This window comes from Terrapene carolina, unplaced genomic scaffold (assembly GCF_002925995.2).
Source record: "Terrapene carolina triunguis isolate 2854851 unplaced genomic scaffold, T_m_triunguis-2.0 Scaffold67, whole genome shotgun sequence".
In the NCBI taxonomy this organism is placed as follows: domain Eukaryota; kingdom Metazoa; phylum Chordata; order Testudines; family Emydidae; genus Terrapene; species Terrapene triunguis.
The window spans coordinates 47324442-47340856 of record NW_020664418.1 but is presented as its reverse complement, the minus strand read 5'-3'; the positions used below and the strand labels follow the sequence as shown (position 1 = coordinate 47340856).

General features: G+C 45.2%; 1 protein-coding gene across 1 annotated transcript in view; it reads right to left on the bottom strand.

Annotated features, from left to right (window-relative positions):
• The window catches only part of DIS3L (DIS3 like exosome 3'-5' exoribonuclease), a 36047-nt gene that overhangs the window by 1986 nt on the left and 17646 nt on the right, over positions 1-16415 (bottom strand). The window contains exons 11-15 of the mRNA XM_029910712.1: positions 8886-9419; positions 7092-7246; positions 6803-6981; positions 1735-1880; positions 69-243 (exon numbers count right to left, since the gene is read on the bottom strand). Coding sequence (XP_029766572.1) covers positions 69-243; positions 1735-1880; positions 6803-6981; positions 7092-7246; positions 8886-9419 — 1189 coding nt within the window. The remainder of the gene's footprint in view (positions 1-68; positions 244-1734; positions 1881-6802; positions 6982-7091; positions 7247-8885; positions 9420-16415) is intronic.

Genomic DNA, 16415 nt, shown 5'->3' with positions numbered 1-16415 from the left:
ACAATGTTATTTTTCCCCTCATTTGTGCTCTGGTGCTTCCATTAGTAAATTTATTAAGAAAGACTTACTGTTATATGGTCAAACAGACTCAATGTAACAGATTCTCCAGCAACTGTTGTGGAAGTAATTCTGTTCTGAAAACGCTGAAGAGAACCAGGTTTCCATACACAACTGCCATCAGACTGACAGGAGATGACCAAACCCTCCTTGTTTTTCAGATAAGCAGCACCTTTAATGCCATACCTATGAGATGCACAAAGTGAAAATACAAATGTATTTTGAAAACAATATTATGGTACCATTAAGAACTATCAATCATTTTAATGATTTTAAACCATCCCCACACTGAAGAAGAGGAAGGATTAAATCTATGTAAACAATAATACAGAATAGGAATGTATTGTATCTTGATCATAATGCCCCATAACATTTCAGGTACAGTGAGTTTGAGGAAAGTTATTTATCAAGCAATGACAGTGTGCTAAGTGTCACAGTCATGAAGAGAGCCCCTTTGTCAAAAAATTACAAAGAACAAAAAAGTAGAACATACTTATTTTGCATATCTCCCCTCTATTTAACCAGTGCTAAAGTCTACCTTACCACCCAACTCAGACCCCTCTCAAGAAGCTAATCAGAAGCATAACTACAAAGTCAATAGAAAGCAGGGTGGCCCTGCTACAGTTAGCAGCATGAGCTGCTCTTCCCTGGTAGTTAGGGACTGGAGAAATCTCTCCTTCCTGTGAAAGGTAGGGCTGTCCAACCTCTGCACAGACCCAGCGGCTTTTCCCAACTCATTCAGTTCAGTATAGTTTGTTATAACACATTCAGTAGAGTGAGAAGCTATTTTAAAGACTCATTTCAAAGATCAGAAATTCATGATTAAAATTGTCATGTAAGAGCTCCTTAGCTGATATCTCCCCAGCACATGATGCTAAAGTACCATCACTTACAGAAACTCAGATCTATAATTGTTAGCATCATGGAAGCAATTCCCCTGGGTGCTGCTACCCCATCTGTTTGGCCATGAAAGCTGAGCCACAAATGTTCCCAACCCCTATAGTGCTGCCATATCTACTCACTCTCCCCATCACCACCCTTTTATCCTCAGACACAGAGGGGATGCTATTAAAATAAGAAAAATAGGGTACAGCTGGTATCAACTCTAGCCCCTTGCCCCCAAAATCTAAATACTCCTTATGTTAAATAATGGGGTGGAATTAATGCAGTGCAAAGTAGAGGCAGCTGGGGAATGCACAGTTTTAAACTTCTTCCTCCAGGGAACAGAGATGTCCTTTTTTCAGGTAACTAGCCAATTTCTACTATAAAAACACTTACTTAGTTCTAAGTAGACCAAATTAATTTTGTTATTGGAAAATGAATTTAAAGTGGCTGTTAGGGACACAAATTTCAATTAAAAGGAAGCTGGGCAATGGAAGGAGAAGGGTTCAGACAATCATTTAAGGTCAGAAATTAAGAATTCAAAATAGATATACTGAATATATCATCCCCTCTTTGTTCCTTTTAGGAACTGTTATGCTTTTTAAAGTCAAAGGCTAGAAAGCCATTGGGCCTAAATTTAAAAAAAAAAAAGTTAAAACTGAGCCATCTTCCAACAACAAACTATGCTATAGTCAGCTACTGCTGCCTTTCTCAAGAACCTGAAGTTTCCATTAATACAACAGTAACACACCCTGCTATCACTTATTTCTTTACCAACTGCAAGCCCTAACTTACCTTGGTACAAAAACAAGTACCCCATTTGTTCGAATGGAGTAAACAACACCATCTGCTGTACAGCGCTCATCTGTTTCAGAGACTTTGTCTTTGAAATACATACACTGGAAAAGCTCCGTAGACTGTTTCTGGGCATGTTGTGCAGCCTGTCAAGAGTGCCCCATAAAAAGACTTTAGAAAGATGTTAAAATAAAATGTTCCAGAAGAAAGAAGCTTATTTAACTTCAGTAATTGTAAGTCTCTAGAAAGGTCATTCCACTTTTTTTTTTTTATTAAACACACAAAAATATGCCTTCAAGGACATCCTACATACAGCACAGACAAAAAAGTATAAAGTTATAGACTCATAGACTCATAGACTTTAAGGTCAGAAGGGACCAATATGGTCATCTAGTCTGACCCCCCGCATGATGCAGGCCACAAAAGCTGACCCCCCCACTTTCCCTTAGCTCTGCTGTTGAAGTCTCCAGATCGTGATCTAAAGACTTCAAGTTGCAGAGAATCTTCCAGCTTGGGACCCCTGCCCTATGCTGCGGAGGAAGGCGAAAAACCTCCAGGGCCACTGCCAATCTACCCTGGAGGAAAATTCCTTCCCGACCCCAAATATGGCGATCAGCAGAACCCCGAGCATACAGGCAAGATTCTCTAGCCAGACCCTCATTTTACCAGCGATGGCCGTTATTGCCTAATTGATTAGAATCACGTAATCCCATCAATCCATTCCCTCCATAAACTTATCTAGCCTAATCTTGAAGCCAGAGAGGTCTTTCGCCCCCACTGTTTCCTTCGGAAGGCTGTTCCAAAATTTCACCCCTCTGACGGTTAGAAACCTTCGTCTAATTTCAAGCCTAAATTTCCCCACGGCCAGTTTATATCCATTCGTTCTCGTGTCCACATTAGCACTGAGCTGAAATAATTCCTCTCCCTCCCTGGTATTTATCCCTTTGATATATTTAAAGAGAGCAATCATATCCCCCCTCAGCCTTCTTTTGGTTAGGCTAAACAAACCAAGCTCCTCGAGTCTCCTTTCATAGGAAAGGTTTTCCATTCCTCGGATCATCCTAGTTGCCCTTCTCTGTACCCGTTCCAGTTTCAGTTCATCCCTTTTAAACATAGGAGACCAGAACTGCACACAGTACTCCAAGTGAGGTCTCACCAGCGCTTTGTATAACGGAAGCAGCACCTCCCTGTCCCTACTAGAAATACCTCGCCTTATGCATCCCAAGATCGCATTAGCTTTTTTCACAGCCACGTCGCATTGCCGACTCATAGTCATCCTGCGATCAACCAGGACTCCGAGGTCCTTCTCCTCCTCAGTCACTTCTAACCTATGCGTCCCTAGCTTATAACTGAAATTCTTATTAGTCATCCCTAAATGCATCACCTTACACTTCTCACTATTAAATCTCATCCTATTACTATTACTCCAATTTACAAGGTCATCCAAGTCTCCCTGCAGAATATCCCGATCCTTCTCCGAGTTGGCAATGCCTCCCAACTTTGTGTCATCCGCAAACTTTAAGTTAAAGTCATTATAACTCCTGGAAGAAAACAAACTGGCCAAACTCTTCAATTTTATATACCTTTCTGTTGCAGTTATCTTAAAGAAAGAATGGTATTCAAAGACTAAATGCCTTACGACAGACAGCTTTGCAAAAGTTAACAGAATATCATTTACAGTGCAAACACATTATGAAGTACTTCTGAAATGTTGTGCTACCATCTTGTACAGGGCTGAGAAGTCTGTATTTAACAATGTCTCTTATAGAAACTGAAATAAATGGAGTGTTAACTACAAAAAAAATTAATGGAGTGTTAACTAACCAAAAGCAGCACCAGCCCCTACAATAACGTATGCAAAACCTGCAGACATATATCCACGGGTATACTGATCAATACCCTCCTATAACACCGTTCAAGCCCATGGATCCTACACATACCTCATCCAGTGCATTAAATGCCCCAACAACACAATAACTACATTCTCAAATGAACTCACACAGAAAAATGATAAAAGACAAAAACCAGCTGATCTCCTATGGGCAAACACTTTTCACAAAATGGTCATTCCATATCTGACCTCTCAGTCCTCAAAGGAAACCTGCACAACACCTTCAAAAGATGAGCCTGGGAACTTAAATTTATAACTCTACTATACACCAAAAACCAGGGACATAATAAAGACACTGGATTTATGGCTTATTACAACAATCTGTAACCAACTAACCCACCTTTGTCCTATAACTATAGAGGTGCTAACTACCCACCTCACCTTGAATGGTCTCTTACATCATGTTAATTCCTTATCTGTTCCATCCTTTATTTAACTATAACATTGAGCACCTTTCCCAGACCTGAAGAGCTCTGTAAGCTCACAAGCTTGTGTCTTTAACCAACAGAAAATGGTCCAATAAAAGTTATTACCTCACCCACCTTGTCTTTATTGCAACACTGTCAGGCCTGTGCTGGTTCTCCAGCAGTAAAGCTCAATTTAGGGCTCATCTACACTTGGAGCGCTGCATCTGTGCCACTGTCGCACATAAGCATAGACAGACACTCACTACAGCAACAGGAGGGGTTCTCCTGTCGCGATAGTTAATCCACCTCCCCAAGAGGCAGGAGCTAGGCTGATGGAAGAATTCTTTCATCCACCTAGCACTGTCTACACTGGGGGTTAGGTCAGCAAAGCTACACATCTCAGGGGCATGGATTTTTCACATCCCTGAGAGATGTAGTTATGCCAATATAAGTTCCCAGTGTAGACCAGCCCTAATGCCATGTCTACACTACAAACTTTGATCAATGCAAGTTATGTAGGCATAAAGCCGCCACAGTTAGTATATGGCTTGTGTGTGGGCATACTTGGCTCCTTACATTGGCGCTGCATGTACTCATCAGGAGTGCTTGTGTTGACATATAGTGCAGTGCTCGATGGGTAGGTATACCAGTGTACAACCCACCACCATCCAGCACACTGTCTTTTGGGAACTCTTGGCAATGCATGTGGGGCAGAAACGAGTTGTGCAGGGGTGACTAGGAGCCAGGGGTCAACTTCTCAGTGTGCAACTGTCTCCATGCACTCCCACTGCATCGGTCTCAGTACATCGATCATGACTCAATGCTTGCAGAGGTGGTGGTACTGCATTGCTGTAATGGGGCACTTACATCAGTGGTACAAATTTAAGTGTAGACACATGCACAACTAGGTCATTGACCTAACTTTGTAGTGTAGACCAGGCCCCTTCAAGCACATCACAGCTTTAAAAAAAAATTTATTATAGTTTATTTGGAGTGGGGAAATCCATATCAGATCCTTTTCCTTTCTGTTTGCAGAGAGAAGCCACTATCACCAGCCCTACTCCCATTATTTCCTCCATTACGAGCAAGGGATGGGAAGAATTAACAGCCTGTACAGCTGGAGCAGAAGCTAAGTACAGAGGGCTGGCTTCACTGTAACTGGTCCACTAAGCGGCTCAGGAGTCCCTAGCTCCAGCAAGCTCTTTTTTATTTATTTTTTACACATTAAAGCACGTTAGGGAATATTTAGTGCACACCAGCAGGGTCTACACAGGGACCAATTAATGCACACTAGTGAACTTTAGAAATCACACCCTGATAGTGAGCATTACCTCACTGTGTAGACCAGCCCTTAGGCTACCATTAGCTCGCTTCTGCTGCAGGCCCTGCTGACGACATAATCTTTGCAGAGGTAGAAGGGGCTTCCTGTCCCAGAGAGAGGGACAGTCTGCCTCTGCAAGTGTAGCTAAAATCTATGATTTATTCTCTCTGACCCTCCCTTTTCATAAGTGATGCAAGTCCAGCTACTCTTTAAACCTAAATTACGTTTTTGTCTCTTAAAGATCTTATCAAACTCTGTCCCTACAAATTTGTTAGCTGCTCTGTTAAAAGCTTGATACAGGAAAATTTACTTACATCAGCAGAACTTGCCTGACCCAAGTGAGGCCATGAACTGGCACAAACTTTCTTTTTAATGAAAAAGTCAAGCATGTAGTTCTCGCAGGAACACCAAAAGATTTTGAAGGTTAATTCCCAAATTTTTATCCCAAGGTTGAAGATAGCTATATATTCTCAGAATCAAGCTGTACATTTTTGAACATCAGAACTTCAGTGAAAACTCACTAAAATTTTGGGAATAAGAGTTTTCAGGTCCGAAAAACATTAGAGAAGGAAATGGAAGAACTCAGAGATGCCCCATCAAAGAAATTGAAGTATTGTTAACCTTCTTAAAATAACAGTCATTCATTTTTAACACTAATACAATAGCTGAGAAAGGAACCAACCTGGTTAACAAAAGGCCACAGTATATTCCTCAGATGTGCACATGGCTTTGAGAACAGAATTTAGCCCAATGGTACCAATTTTTGCTCAGCTGCAGCAAGGGACACACAGACTGAAGACACTTCGCCCTCCAAAATCAAAAAGCATTTTGGTATTTTCAGTCCAAACTTTAGCATCTCCTGCCATCAAAGCTGCTTTCAGCACAGGCAAAACAGGGCCAGCTTCCCTATAGTTACTGTGTTGTCAAAAGGCTGTGGCTCAGGCTGAAGCAGAGAAACCCTAACTGTGGTTTGTGTTTTTCAAATCCTTACAACTCCAGAGCCTTCTTTGAGAAACATGATGTTTTTAAATGGTTGGGGTTTCTTGTTAATCATTTAAAAAAAGGAATCACTATTTAAAATTTCTGTAATATCCCTCATTGAATAAGCACATGTTGCAAGTTCCTGTATACTTTAAGTGTAGGAAGTACCCTGCCTTTCTCATGCTTCATCGCACACTCAAGAGGACTCAAACTTTGCATGCCTGGTTATATATTTTCCTGTTTTGCCTCAGTGTAAGCTGTAATGACAATTTCAAGTTTTTTACTTGTATTACTTTGATTACTGTCTCATTTTACATTGGGATTTAATTATGTTTAATAATTATTTAATTAACAGACTAACTTTACTATGTGTTACTGTAGCACCCAGAGGCTCCCAATCAGGATCACGGCCCATTGCACAAGGTGTTGTTCAAACACATCTGAAGACACAACTGCCGTCCATCTTACCCTGTTTCTGTTGTTGATGTGTCTACACAATTCCTCAAGAGCTTTGTTGCTGAACAAATTAACCGTAACATCTACTTTAGTATCTTTTAAAGTGGCCGCCATTAGCAGTCGGTGGACGACAATATCAGCGTATCTTCTAATTGGAGAAGTAAAATGCGTATATTTATCTAGGGCAAGTCCTAAGACAAAGGGAGACAGTGACAAAAAAGAAAGTAAATAAAAAAAACACAGTGATTTAACAAAGATACATGGAAGGGCACACGCGCGCGCACACACACGGGTAGGGTACCATAATGATGGAACTCTTCTTCGGGGCACGAGCCAGTCGAGAAGTACAGTGCATTCGACATCGCCTGAGTAGCCATGGACCGCAGTAATTTATTCACAGTTGGATCTAAAGGATCATCTGCTTTATTCAGAGAATCAGCCAGTGCTTTATTAGACCTACCAAAAACAAACCATTAATTCTTCATTACGCTGTCCCTGAATATTAGAGTGTGCAATTAAAGAATAGCAAGGGAATACACATTCAAGTAATTAATAATCAGATTGCATTCTGCTTAGTCATTACTACACCTCTACCTCGATATAACGCTGTCCTCGGGAGCCAAAAAATCTTACCGAATTATAGGTGAAACCGCGTTATATCGAACTTGCTTTGATCCACCGGAGTGCGCAGCCCCGCCCCCCCCGGAGCGCTGCTTTACCGCGTTATATCCAAACTCGTGTTATATCGGGTCGCGTTATATCGGGGTAGAGGTGTACTTCTATACCAAAAACTGTAGCAGCACCTCTGCCCTAGAACAGTATTCTTACTTGAAAATGCCGAATTTCATTTAGTTACTCTTCCACTTCTGCTCCTCTTATGCATGCCATGTGAGGGCCAGGCAGGACTGGAGCATGGGGGCTACTCTATCCTTATTTCCGTGAGGTTGCCCAGTACCATAAAATGAACGGAGGAGCTGGTTTCACCCACTCTACAAGCACTGGTCTGCAGAGCTGGCCACATATGGCAGGAGGGGTAAGCTGCACCCCAACCAAAAGGATGTAGTTGTGAATACACAGCTATTCCCAGGAGCTCCGGAAAGTACTTCCCTTGGAGTCACACTGGTCCATACCACGACCTTCACAGGTCCCTAAATTTTAAATACTAACTCATATTCTACTGAATCTCCTGGACTCAAACAAGGGCAATCCCTCAGATTGCTACCAGAGGAACTAGGGAGCAACCAAAGCTGGAACCGTCTTAAAAATCAGAGTGAACCCAATTTGGCCCTTCCACATGGACTGGACAGAATGTTTGGACACATTTACACTCAGGCCAGAAGGGACCATCATGATCATCTAGTTTCTAATCTGACCTATTAGACATTGCAGGCCACAGAACCTCACCCACACGCTCCTGTAATAAGCCCATCACCTCTGATTGAGTTAATGCAGTCCTCATACCTTGATTTGAAGACTTCAAGTTACAGAGAATCCACCATTTACTCTAGTTCAAACCAGCATGTGACCCGTGGCTCATGCTGCAGAAGGACAACCCTCCCCCAAGTCTCTGCTAGTCTGACCTAGGAAAAATTCCTTCTTGACCCCAAATATGGCAATAAGTTAGATCCTGACCATGTGGGCGAGACCCACCAGACAGGCAGCTGGGAAAAAATTCTCAGTAGTAACTCAGAGCCCTCCCCCTGTACTGTCTCATCTCCGGCCACTGGAGCTATTTGCTACTAGCAGTCACAGATGGGCCACATGCCATTGTGGGCAATCGTCCCCTCCATAAACTTTATCAAGGTCAGTCTTAAAACAAGTTAGGTTTTTTGCCCCCACTACTTCCAGATGATTCAGGTAATATCTATTCCTGGCCCAGCCAAATGAGCTTCAGATAACATCCCTCAGTTAGAACGGCAACACCCAATTCACTGAAAGGCTACGCTGAAATGAAAAGTCATTTTTAAGAAGTGATATGAATCATCGATTACAGTGATGTTTATAATAGTTTGTAAATATTTGTCTATGTTATAACAGTTAACCACTGGAATTTCACTCTAAGTGCTTAAAATAAACTAAGAGAAGTAAAAGGTACCGTGTGTCTATGGAAAAGCCTTTGGCACTCGCGCATTCTCGGAGCTCAGAAAAAAACTCTTGTCGTGGTGGAGGGTGTTGGCGCAGCAAAGCGTGGTGAGGAAAGTTCTCCCAAATCATCTTTGCCACCCAGTGGTTAGCAAGGATCATACATTCAGCAACAGTCTCATGCACCTCCAGTGGCTGTTTAGGGATGAGATCATGAATGTTCTTTTTATCATCCAGCTGCACTCTTATTTCTACTCCTTCCAGCTCTAGAGCGCCACAGCGGTCACGTTTAGCCCGAACACGTCGAGCTACATCAGTCAGTTTTCCTATTGCCCAGACCAGTTCTTCCAGCTTCTGTTGTCTAGTTCTCTCATCCAGTTCTTTGAGTTCTAGGATATCATCAACAACACTTAGGTCACCATCTAATAATCCCTGAGCTACCTCGTAGACCAGTTTGTATGAAGACTGAATGATGGTTCTGTTGTACCAGACTCTCAGGATTTCATAGGAATTTTTATCTAGCTCCCACATGACACTGACAGCATACCTTAAAAATAAAAACTTCAGTTAATCAACCACTTCCAGTTTTCATAAAACAGAACCTGAAAGATATCAACATGTGACAAGCCTACAGATTCCATTTTGTTTCTTGTACTAACAACTCTATCATTATACTTCATGAAACAAACGGGCATGGTAGTGCCACTTTTTCATGCCCTTACCTTTCAACCCTGGGGACAACATGGCCAATACATGAAGATGAATTATATCAGCAATGGCGGTATTCTATTTCTAAGAAATATAGCCACTTTTGTTTTTAAATTGCAGTTGTACTGTAATGTTTTCATTTACTTTGAAGGCATCTTAGTGAAATGTACCAAGAGCATCTTGATCTTTGTTATTTTTAACCTATAAAAAGTCCAAGTTTTCTATTTCTATTTCTCACTGGCTCAGGTGATTGGTAATTAGAAAGAACAGTTGTTACTGTGGGTTTTTGAGATTGTTGTCCACGTGGATTCCACTCTTGGGGTGCATGTGCCTCATTTGTGCATGAGTGGATTATTTTAGCCAGCAGTGTCTGTTATGGCCACACTTACACCTCATATGCACTTGCAGCCCCCAATCTGAGGGCATAAAGCGTGGAATGGGCCCAGCCATCCCTCAGTTCCTTTGACAATACAAAATCCCAGAGAAGGACTCCGTCTTAGCAGGAAAGGAGAGTGGGTCACAGAATCCACATGGACAACACATCTCAAAGGACCATTCTCTCTTCTTTGCGTTATTGCCCCCTTGGCAAGCTCAAGAGCTTGGGGTGGAATCTTGGTTTACCCGGCCACTAATGGAGAGGGACTGTGGTTAGCAATGTCCTTCCTCACAGTGTCCATAGGAGGCTTGCATCAAGGTCTCAAGGAGGAACAACCTCACACCGGCTTCTGTAGCTTTCGGAGTTTGCTTAAAGAGAACAACATTCTCAGGAATAGGTCCTTCTCCTATGTGCTCATTGTTAATCAGTACTGAAGCATCACAGGAACCCCAGAGATTTAGCTCCTGCCATGTTGCTAGCATTCTTGTACGAGGGGGAGGGCTGTCTAGCCTCAACTGAAAAAAATCTTTTTTTTTTTCTGGTCAACAGGCAAATAACTATATGAACTAGTAACTAACTAAGGCCTGGTCTACACTAGGCTTTTATGTCGACTTTAGCGCCGTTATATCGAATTAACCCTGCACCCGTCCACACCAGGAAGCCATTTAGTTCGACATAAAGCTCTCTTTAAATCGATTTCTGTAATCCTCCCCAACGAGAGGAGTAGCGCTAAATTCGACATGGCCATATCGAATTAGGCTAGGTGTGGATGGAAATCGACGGTAATAGCTCCGGGAGCTATCCCACAGTGCACCACTCTGTTGACGCTCTGGACAGCAGTCCGAGCTCGGATGCTCTGACCAGCCACACCCCCGGGAAAATTTGAATTCATTTTCATTTTCCTGTCTGGGCAGTTTGAATCTCAGTTCCTCTTTGGACATCGAGGTGAGCTCAGCAGCAGTGGCAACGATGCAGAGCTCTCCAGCAGAGATGGCCGTGCAATCTAATAGAAAGAGGGCCCCAGCATGGACTGATCGGGAAGTCTTGGATCTCATCGCAGTGTGGGGCGATGAGTCCGTGCTTTCAGAGCTGCGCTCCAAAAGAAGGAATGCTAAGATCTACGAGAAGATCTCCAAAGCCATGGCAGAGAGAGGCTACAGCCGGGATGCAACGCAGTGCCGCGTGAAAATCAAGGAGCTGAGACAAGGCTACCAAAAAACCAAAGAGGCTAACGGACGCTCCGGATCCCAGCCCCACACATCCCGTTTCTACGAGGCACTGCATTCCATCCTGGGAGCGGCCGCCACCACTACCCCACCCCTGACCGTGGACTCCGAGGATGGGATCATGTCGGACATGACAGCGGACGGGGAAGAGGAGGAAGGAGATGAGGAGGACGAGGCAGTCGACAGCGCTGGCACCGCTGATTTCCCCGACAGCCAGGAGCTCTTCATCACCCTTACCGAGATCCCGTACCAACCGTCCCCATCCCTTACCCCGGACACAGAATCAGGGGACGGATCAAGCAGTAAGTGCTGTAAACATGTAAACATTTATTTAAAACAGAACGGTAATATTTATACTATTAACAATGTATATTTATAAAAGTGCTGTAAACTAGTAAAAAAATAATCAGGTACAAAACAGGAATATTTACAAAGGTAACAAATGGGTTTTGCATGATTTCTCTGTCTTAGGCTCTTCTCAATTTAGTCCCAAGTATTTTAAAAAAATTTCACAATGTCCGTTACTACATGATTCCCAGGCCCAAGACGCTCCACTCCAAAGTCCCAGTGCACCTACGCGAAAATCCGGTCAATGTGGCCGGGGATCGACGAGAAATCCTCGTAGGAGAACTCCTCGTAGGTCTCGTGGAGGTAGAGCTCAAGCCTGTTGATCAGGTTCCGGGGTAGGGCGATCTTAGTGGGCCCTCCGTGGTAGCAGACATGTCCCCTCCACGCCACAATCAAGTACTCCGGGATCATCGCACGACATAGCATGGCGGCATACGGCCCCGGTTTCTGCATGCTTTCCCGCAGCATGCGTTCTCTCTGGGTGTCCGGGATCCTCAGGAGGGTGATGTCGCTCATGACGCCCTGCTTTGAATTAGGGAGGGGAATGTTAGTATTGGGACTGCTTGACAGCCACGCGGTGGAGGGAGAGGGGCAGCATACAGGGATCTTTCCCTGGGACAGCCGCGAGGGGGTGGGACAGGGGCAGAGTTGATGCTGTCCTGATTGCTGGCAGCAGAGACTGGCATTGCTTTCAATGTGAAAGGAGGCCAGTGCTACAGCTGGAGTTTTAAGCAGCCACAAGTCTGCGGCTTACCATTATTGCCCGCTCCAGAAGTTCAGGTCTCCAGCCACAGTTCTCTGAACACTCCAAGACCTCCGCAAGTCCACAGGCACTGAAGGCGACGGCCGAAAATTCGACCTTGTCCTGAGTGCGCATGTGAGAGGTTCAGTGCATGGTCTTGTTCACAGAGAAAGACTAGGTTCTTTGTATACAATTTCATTTATCTGTCTCAGGAATTCACTCCCTTTTTAAAATTCACACAGACACATCTGCGACTGTCTCCCAACCCAGCCTGTCAGCACACTCCCAGAGGCTAGCGCAGATTAGGCGGAGGAAGAAGAAGACGCGTGAAGACATGTTCACAGAACTAATGGGCTGCTCCCGAGCCCAGGCAGCCCAGCAGACACAGTGGAGGGAGAACTTGTCACAAATGCACCGAGCAGTCATGGAACGGGAGGAGAGGTGGCGTCAGGAGGACCAACAGGCTACTGAAAAGCTGCTTGGACTAATGAGGGAGCAAACGGACACGCTCCGGCGCCTTGTGGATGTTCTGCAAGACCGGAGGCAGGAGGACAGAGCCCCGCTGCAGTCTATCTGTAACCGCCCTCACCCGCCACCAAGTCCCACACCACCCTCACCCAAAGTCCAAAGAAGGAGGGGCGGCAAGGGCCGTTAAAACTTTCAATCAACCCCTGCAGACTGCTCTAGCAGTAGAAGGCTGACATTCCCCAAAATTTCATAAGTCCTTTCCTACCCACCTCACACAAGCCCCCGTCCAAGTTTCACCCCCCACGTTTCATGTCTGGTTCGCAATAAAATGTTTGTTTCTGTTCATTACTGTTTCGGTCAGGTTCTTTTGAGGGAGAGTCTGTCTGGAGGGGGGGAAGGGGCTTGGTAATTGGACAGGACAGTCACCTTTAGCAGGCTACAGAGGCGGGGTCAGGTCCAGCATCAGGACACATACACAGTGCAGTCACTGGTTACCCTGGTCAGTCTGGGAGGTGCTTTTCATGTTTTGGGGGGGGGGGGGGTTGCTCTGTGACTTTGTGGCGGGGGGGGGCAGTTACAGATCTTATGCAGCGGTCCTTATCCTGGCTCACAGATCCACGCAGCAGGGGATCTGTAACCCTACCCCCCCTGCCAGAAAGTCACATAGCCGACACATACACACAGTCCCCCCCAGGAGTGCTGGCAGGCTCCATTGAAATAACCAGTCCACCAGTGCGGAGCCTGTCATTCCGGGAGTTTAGAAGTATCATTTGCATCAGAACACTAAACCCGCCCCCCGCCACAGTCTGCGTCCCCGGTTTAAAATATTCCCGCGAAAACAGCAATACAGACAACGGTGTTCATTAAAAAATCGAAATGATTTTATTTTTTGGGAAGGGGAAGGGGGTGAAGGTTGTATGTAACTGGAGAGGATAGTCAAAATGGACTGGGTAAAGAAACGGGGGCAGGTTCAGCTTTTCTGTCCACAAACTGAAAAGTCACTGGTTGCCCTGCTCACTCAGGAACCTAGCTTTCAAAGCCTCCCGGATGCACAGGGCGTCCCGCTGGGATCTTCTAATGGCCCGGCTGTCTGGCTGGACGTAATCAGCAGCCAGGCTATTTGCCTCTAGCTCCCACCCCGCCATAAAGGTCTCCCCCTTGCTCTCACACAGGTTGTGGAGCACACAGCAAGCTGCAATAACGATGGGGATATTGGTTTCACTGAGATCACAGCGAGTGAGTAAGCTTCTCCATCTCCCTTTGAGACGGCCAAAAGCACACTCCACCACCATTCTGCACTTGCTCAGACGGTAGTTGAACAGTTCTTTTTCTGTGTCCAGGGCGCCAGTATAGGGCTTCATGAGCCAGGGCATTAGCGGGTAGGCTGGGTCCCCGAGGATGACTGTAGGCATCTCCACATCCCCAAGAGTTATTTTGTGGTCTGGGAAGTAAATACCTTCCTGCAGCCGTCTAAACAGACCAGAGTTCCTGAACACGCGAGCGTCATGAACCTTGCCCGGCCATCCGACGTTGATGTTTGTAAACCGTCCCCGATGGTCCACCAGTGCTTGCAGCACCATTGAAAAGTAGCCCTTTCGGTTGATGTACTGGCTGGCCTGGTGGTCCGGTCCCAGGATAGGGATGTGAGTCCCATCGATAGCCCCACCGCAGTTTGGGAATCCCATCGCGGCAAAGCCATCTATGATGACCTGCGCGTTTCCCAGGGTCACTACCTTTGGGAGCAGTACCTTGACGATTGCCTTGGCTACTTGCATGACAACAACCCCCACGGTAGATTTGCCCACACCAAAGTGGTTCGCGACTGACCGGTAGCTGTCCGGCGTTGCAAGCTTCCAGAGGGCTATGGCCACTCGCTTCTGGACAGTGAGGGCTGCTCGCATGCGGGTGTCCTTGCGCTTCAGGGCAGGGGACAGCAACTCACAAAGTTCGAGGAAAGTCCCCTTCCGCATGCGAAAGTTTCGCAGCCACTGGGATTCATCCCAGACCTGAAGCACTATACGGTCCCACCAGTCCGTGCTTGTTTCCCGGGCCCAGAATCGCCGTTCAACAAAATCCACATGCCCCATTGCCAACGTCATGTCCTGGGCGCTGGGGCTCGTGGTTTCTGACAGCTCTGTGCCACTCTCCGACTTCAGGCTCTCACGGCGGTGCCGTAGCCTCCTCGCCCGATTTCTCTGCATCTGCCTCAGGGAAAGGTGTATGATAAGCTGCGAGGTGTTGAGAACGGCCACAAGTGCAGCGATGGTCGCAGCGTGATCCATGATCGCAGTGCTGTGGCGTCCGCGCTGTCACTGACCAGAAAAGTGCGCGAACTGATTTCCCGCCGGCGCTTTCATGGAGGGAGGGAGGGCGTTAGTGACGGACGGATGACGACAAATTTTTTTTACCCAGAAGGCATTGGCGGCTCGACCCAGAATTCCGATGGGCAGCGGGGACTGCGGGAACTGTGGGATAGCTGCCCACAGTGCACCGCTTCCAATATCGACGCTCGCCCCGTTAGTGTGGACTCACAAAGTCGAATTACTGTCCTTAGTGTGTCCTTAGTGTGGACACACACGTTCGACTTTGCAATATCGATTCCACATATTCGATTTAAGTAAAATCGAATTACCCTCGTAGTGTAGACATACCCTAAGTTGTAACACAACTAACTGTAGAATAGTGCACAGAGAATACAGACGCTGCAGAGGTTCTGTCTCACAACCCTGGGCAGTAAGAAGGAACTGAAGGATGGTTGGGCCCTCTGCCTTCGGGAGAGGAAGGGGGCTGAGGACATCTAGGGCATAGGTGTGAGCCCCAACAGACACCTATATTGCACACTTGGGGCACCTACACACCAGGAGTGGAGTCCGTGTGGACAATCACTCAAAGAAGAGAAGACTCTTTCATCTCTAAAATTAAGTTCTGGTTGCCTAAGTTATTAACATCTGATGGCAATTCCCATTGTAGAGGAGTCCACATCAGGAAACATCAACCACAACTGATAGCCTTTTGTGGACAGACTCAGGTGCCAATGTTTGAATGGGTATAAAAAACAACTATATGCTGACCCATAGAATTGCTGTTAACATGAAATTCATCCAAAAAAAATCTCTTTAAAAATGGAGAGGAATGGCCATTAAGGGAGCATTACCAATGGGACACTTAGGTGCCAAAAAATGTTGTGGGAATATATTACATTTTAATAAAAAGACCCCACCTCAATTTCAATTGTGATTGCATGCTAACGCTCTAATCCTATAAAGACTTATGTACGTGCTGGACTGCTCAACAGAACTATTCTCACTAAATAAAAAGGTTAGCACAGGGATTTTTTTTTTAAATGCATGCAACTCTCTAATTTGTGGATTTAAAAAAATGCAAATACACATTAACTTACACCTCCAAAGTAAATAAGTAAAAGTACGTTTCCTAATTTTTTTAAGAAGTGATTCCCGGGATGCTGTATAAAAATGACTGGTTACACTAATACAGTCACCGTGGGTACCAAGTTGCAATAAATCTTATACGAAGTATATCATGTAAGGTATCAATGGAAAAGTTATGATTTGCTAAGTATGATTATCCTGTTTATATGCATGTACCATCCTTGTATATGAAGTTATGAATATTTGCTATGTGCTTGTATCTTAAACCTGCGTTGTATTCCTGGGT